The 5,062-nt window shown below is 33.9% G+C and overlaps 1 protein-coding gene across 1 annotated transcript in view; it reads left to right on the forward strand.

Annotated features, from left to right (window-relative positions):
- Positions 1-2,849: 2,849 nt before the first annotated feature.
- LOC108361489 (Down syndrome cell adhesion molecule-like protein Dscam2) overlaps positions 2,850-5,062 on the forward strand; it is an 18,036-nt gene continuing 15,823 nt past the window's right edge. Inside the window, exons 1-2 of the mRNA XM_017614111.1 lie at positions 2,850-2,880; positions 2,961-3,104. Coding sequence (XP_017469600.1) covers positions 2,850-2,880; positions 2,961-3,104 — 175 coding nt within the window. The remainder of the gene's footprint in view (positions 2,881-2,960; positions 3,105-5,062) is intronic.

Here is a 5,062-nt window from a genome sequence, read left to right on the forward strand (position 1 = left end):
TTCTTAGTGTGTGATTTCGTTTTTGACTTGGATATGCTCTTAACCATACCACGTATTCTACGTTTAAATATAGCGGCTGTATCTCCGATACAGCCTGCAGACCAAGACGAAGGCGCTGGACTGTTCCTTTTTTTAAATACTAGACTAGTCCTCAATTAAAACATACATATGTATAATATGTTTTGTTATTTATCTTTTGGTTTAATCGTTATTTAAGATTGTTCGTAAGCGTCAAGTTTTACCTAATTTCTAAATAAATATATATATATTTTTAATTTCTACTTTTGAAATTCAGAGTGCTTGAAGCACGTTAGCTTTTTTGCTCAGAAATCCATATTTAAATTATCAAAAACAAAAAACAAAATTAAAATACATGAAAAATTTTACCAACTTTTTTCGTTCTTAGTGCCGTGAACATTCTTTCGATGTTTTATGTTTCTATGTTGTTTAGCTCTAAAAAATATTGNAATTAAAATACATGAAAAATTTTACCAACTTTTTTCGTTCTTAGTGCCGTTAACATTCTTTCGATGTTTTATGTTTCTATGTTGTTTAGCTCTAAAAAATATTATCCAGCGAAAAAAACGCAAAAAAAAAATTTCACATTCAGCGGGAGTTATCACAAATATCGGTTTAGTATTGGTATATGTTTGATATGCTACAATAAATCGATCAAAATAAAAAGTGTTGCCACAAAAAAACTAAAGCTCTAACTCCACAACCTACTTTTCACGTGTATCGACGCATTTAAAGTAAAAACAGAATCAAATCGCTCAGAGAAATTCGTCGGAAGAAAGTTCGCTGCCAAAATTAAAACACACTGCAGTATATGAGATTTCCCACAACCAAAGCGACGACGAAGTTTATCTGACGAAATTCGGCAAGAATAGTAGATTTATTTTTAATTTTGCCGCTGCCGCCGATCATAAAATCAGCTCTCAGTGGAAAAGTAGCTTTGTTTCCTCGTTTTTCTAGCAGATAATCATCAGCAATAATCAGAATGGCAAAATTTGGTGATTCATCTTTTCGGTTTTGTATTTTTATATTTTTTGTTTGTCATTCAATTGATACGAATTTCGTATCTGTTCTGTTTTACTGGGCGAAATGTTGCGGCGAACATCACCCAGCGGCATCGCTCCGATCGACGAAATTCGCACAGCGATTTGGTTCTGTTTATACTTTTACATGGTAGCGCACAAAAAATTTACTTGAAGGGAAAAAATCGTCAAAGGCGATTTCCTAAATTTTTACGCGCAAATGTCCAAAAAAAATCACCAGATTGGCGCTGGTTGCAATTTTCATACTTGTTGTCCTCTATAAGACTAACATGTTGCTAGCAAGCAATACCAAGTTAGTAAGCCTATTAGAATTATCGAGAATATTCTTCTGGTTGATAGTTAAAAATCAATAAATTAGCCAGCGTATGAACTGCACATACCATAACCCCAAAAACCTAACTACATNGGTTGATAGTTAAAAATCAATAAATTAGCCAGCGTATGAACTGCACATACTTAATATTTGCCTTTTCATAACCCCAAAAACCTAACTACAAGGCGACACATGAGCAGGTAATGTAAACGTTTGATTTTTTGGAAAAGTATCTGGTACATTCTATATTCATTGCTATGAACGCGTCTAAAAGGGCGCCCTATTTGGCTAGCTCGTGAGGTCTTTATTTGCCTTACACATCTGATATATCCTGCGACGGTAGATGGATGGTGCTTGGGCGATTTAAGCGTTAAGTTAGCTTTCTTATAGCCTTCTTGCAATATGCGATGATCTTCGAATTTGTATTATAGGAAAGTAGTACTTTAATGACTATGACTACGTATTTAGGTATGTAAATGCCTATCTCGCTCGGTAGATTGATTTGGCGTAGCACCTGAGTAGGTCTCTTTATCGAAAATATCTCGACTTGATAAATACTGCAATGATATAGTAGCCGATAGTCTAAATACCTATGAATCTTCTGTTCGATGCAGTGTACTGCAGCTCCTACTTCTTGGTCCTTGTTAGACCTAGCGCCCTTAAGCTACCCGAAAACTTCCAGGCAGAGACCTTTCGAAAATCAGACGCGGTATCATGTAGTCTATTAAAGAGTGGCGCTAAATTACAGTGACCGTACATACCGAACCCAAACTGCCTCGAGGCATATAGCCTAGTCATGTTCTTGGCTATATTGATGATTACATTGCTTTAGGAGCTATTTAGTTTTTTGTTAGTGTTATAGTTTTTTTTTTCAAAACTAATCAGCCTTATCATGAGTTTCATTTTCCCCGAACCGGTTCACTTTTCAGTTTTCACTTACATGTATTTACTATGGGCGGAGGAAAAATTTTCGAGTGAATTTTTTTTCGAGCGAAACTCGGCATAAGGCGGTTGTTTTTTACACACTCGTACTCCATATAAATAAGTGAGTGCAGATTTTTTTGGGTGGAGTTTTATAGTTTTTTTGTTGTAAATTTCTTTGAGTGCGAAGAGAATATGTTTGTTTGTACCCAGCACTAAGTGGCCTCGTGAGCAGCAGCTGCAGAAAATACAAGCTTAATGTATTTAGGTGCATTAAGTAGAGTATGGCTCCACAGTCGCTGCTGCCGCCTTGTTGCTACAGTAAGGCCATATGAAAGAAAAGTAAAATTTCAAATTGTGCCCATTTATGTAAGACCAATCCCTCACATGCCCCCCTACGTACTGTTAGCGTTGCTCAGCGCAGCCACAACTTCATCACCAATATAACTTTGCTCATTTGCTTTATACTATACTATCCTGTACATGCTGTGCTCATCCACCAAATACTTAGTTGATGTAGTCTACAAATTCATGCACTTGCAACTCAAGCCATAGCAATGACTATTCGTTACAACAACTTTTTAATGTGTACTATATAAGTGTGTTTTTGTTTTTTTTATTTGTTTATTTTTACATCTTCTTTTACATACTTCTTCCTCTTTTTGCAGTGCCTGAAGCACCACCGCAGCATGTCAACTGTACCGCATTGTCGTCGCAAAGTCTAAAGATATCCTGGCTGGAGCCGCCATTACAATTTCATGGTGGCATAATTCAAGGCTATAAAATTTTATATCGACCAATTGTGAATCAAAGTGAGTTCGAAACGCTGCAAATACTTGCACTTACCACATCACGTTTTACACTTATGTATGCATATGCACTCACACTACACCACAAACCTCTCAATCCCGTTTTCCAATTGTGATAGCAGTACATTTGCAACAGTGCCACTTTGCTGGCTTCGCTAGTTAGTAGCAATGCAGTATTAATATGCAGCGCTCAACGGTGGATTTGATGTTCATGCAGCATTTTAACAGTTGCGCGCTGCAAGTGTACCGTTTTGTTGTATGTACGAGTAAAAATAGTACGTGTTTATGCATAGATACGCTCTTAAGTGCATCCAAAGGAAGTAAAAGCGTATTCATGAATATGTGAAAACGATATCCTCATACAAATATGTATAGTAAATACATACACATTTATTTTAGTTATTATGTGTTGTTGTTGGTTTCGCACTCATTCAAATGATAGTTTTTATAATTATTACAATTAAACATATGCTCAGATATTGGAGCTGTATCGTTTTTAAGTTGCTTTCATCGTAATAGCTATGGCGTTTCTATATACATTAGGATGGCTCAGATTTTTGTTACGAAATTCGATACGCGTAGCCTATAAAGTTTTTTCTAAATCCACGTCAAATCGACCAATGGTTGCAATCGACCTTGACTTCGATGAATTTTGTACAGAAATTTTATTTTATTTTATAACTTAGTTCTGACAAAGAAAAAAAAATAAAGTTAAATGTACTGAATGCTCGAAATTTCACAATTTAACGGATTTTGCAAGTTTTTTTTAATATTTCAAAAATTACATATTATATGTAGTTATAAAAAAATGATATTTGAGGCTTTATATAAAGATATATTTAAACATATACGAAAAATTAAAAACTTACTGAATTTCGAAATTTTAAAAATCGCAACGGGAAGAACTTATCTAAACTTTTGGCTCGATTATTTCATACAATATCGAAATTGTCATCAACGCGTTTTTTGATCAATGTGAATTTTTGAACTTAGATTATTTTTTGCAAACTCTAAATTTGAAACATCTTTAAGTTAAGTAAAAATTGTTTAGCATAATTTTATTTCGATAAGAAAAAACGTTTTTTTCAAAGTTCAAAAATTCAAATCTTTAAAAAACAACATCTCCTTGAAAATTTCATGACTATGATTTTTAAGATCAGTTTGAGGCATTATATAAATAATTAAACCATTGATATTTAATAACCATTTCCTTAAAACAAGTTTGTTCAAAAATGTATAACCACTAACCATATAATGGTAGTCAAATACATTTCCGCTAAGTACTTAGTGGCAGTGAAACCAATTTGTCACTACCATTAGGTGCACATATATGCAGCTCCTAATTGAACATTGGCCACTTATTTATTTACCCATCTTTTTTCATTGTTAGTAGCTTGATTTTTTTTGCAAAAAAAGAAGCATGGACAAATCTATCGAAGCTGATATCAACATATTTAAAAAAATAATAATAATTAAAATATGCTATGTAACGTAAAACTCCGAAACTTTCATCCCCTCTCATGAGTACTATAATTCTACGATTTTAAGCGTAAAACGAGAAAAGAAAATATTAACTTTGATCACCTCACGTAGAATTGCTCATATCTAGGTCCATAGGAAAAAGTTTTGAAGGTATGCGTATCAAATTTCTCAGAGATTAGTTGTATCCCGATGTTGTAGGACACGCTAATGTACATATTTCCATACATATTAGGTGCATACTTTTACTATTACTATCACACTCGTAAATTGAAATTGTTGCATTTGAATTTTACGTATCAATATGGAAAACCTGGATGCAAAAGCAAAGCGATTAAAAGTTAATTACTGCAGTTAGGAACTAAACAAAAACCCAATTTCAGCAGCTGCTTTTAGTGCTTCTATAGTGTGTTTATGAATTTAGTGAGCTGTTTTATCGAATTGTATTTGCATTTCTGTTTTCGACAGTTTTTCGATTACGG

Source organism: Rhagoletis zephyria, unplaced genomic scaffold, assembly GCF_001687245.7.
Source record: "Rhagoletis zephyria isolate East Lansing unplaced genomic scaffold, Rhagoletis_zephyria_1.1 Rzeph_scaffold_00776, whole genome shotgun sequence".
Lineage (NCBI taxonomy): Eukaryota > Metazoa > Arthropoda > Insecta > Diptera > Tephritidae > Rhagoletis > Rhagoletis zephyria.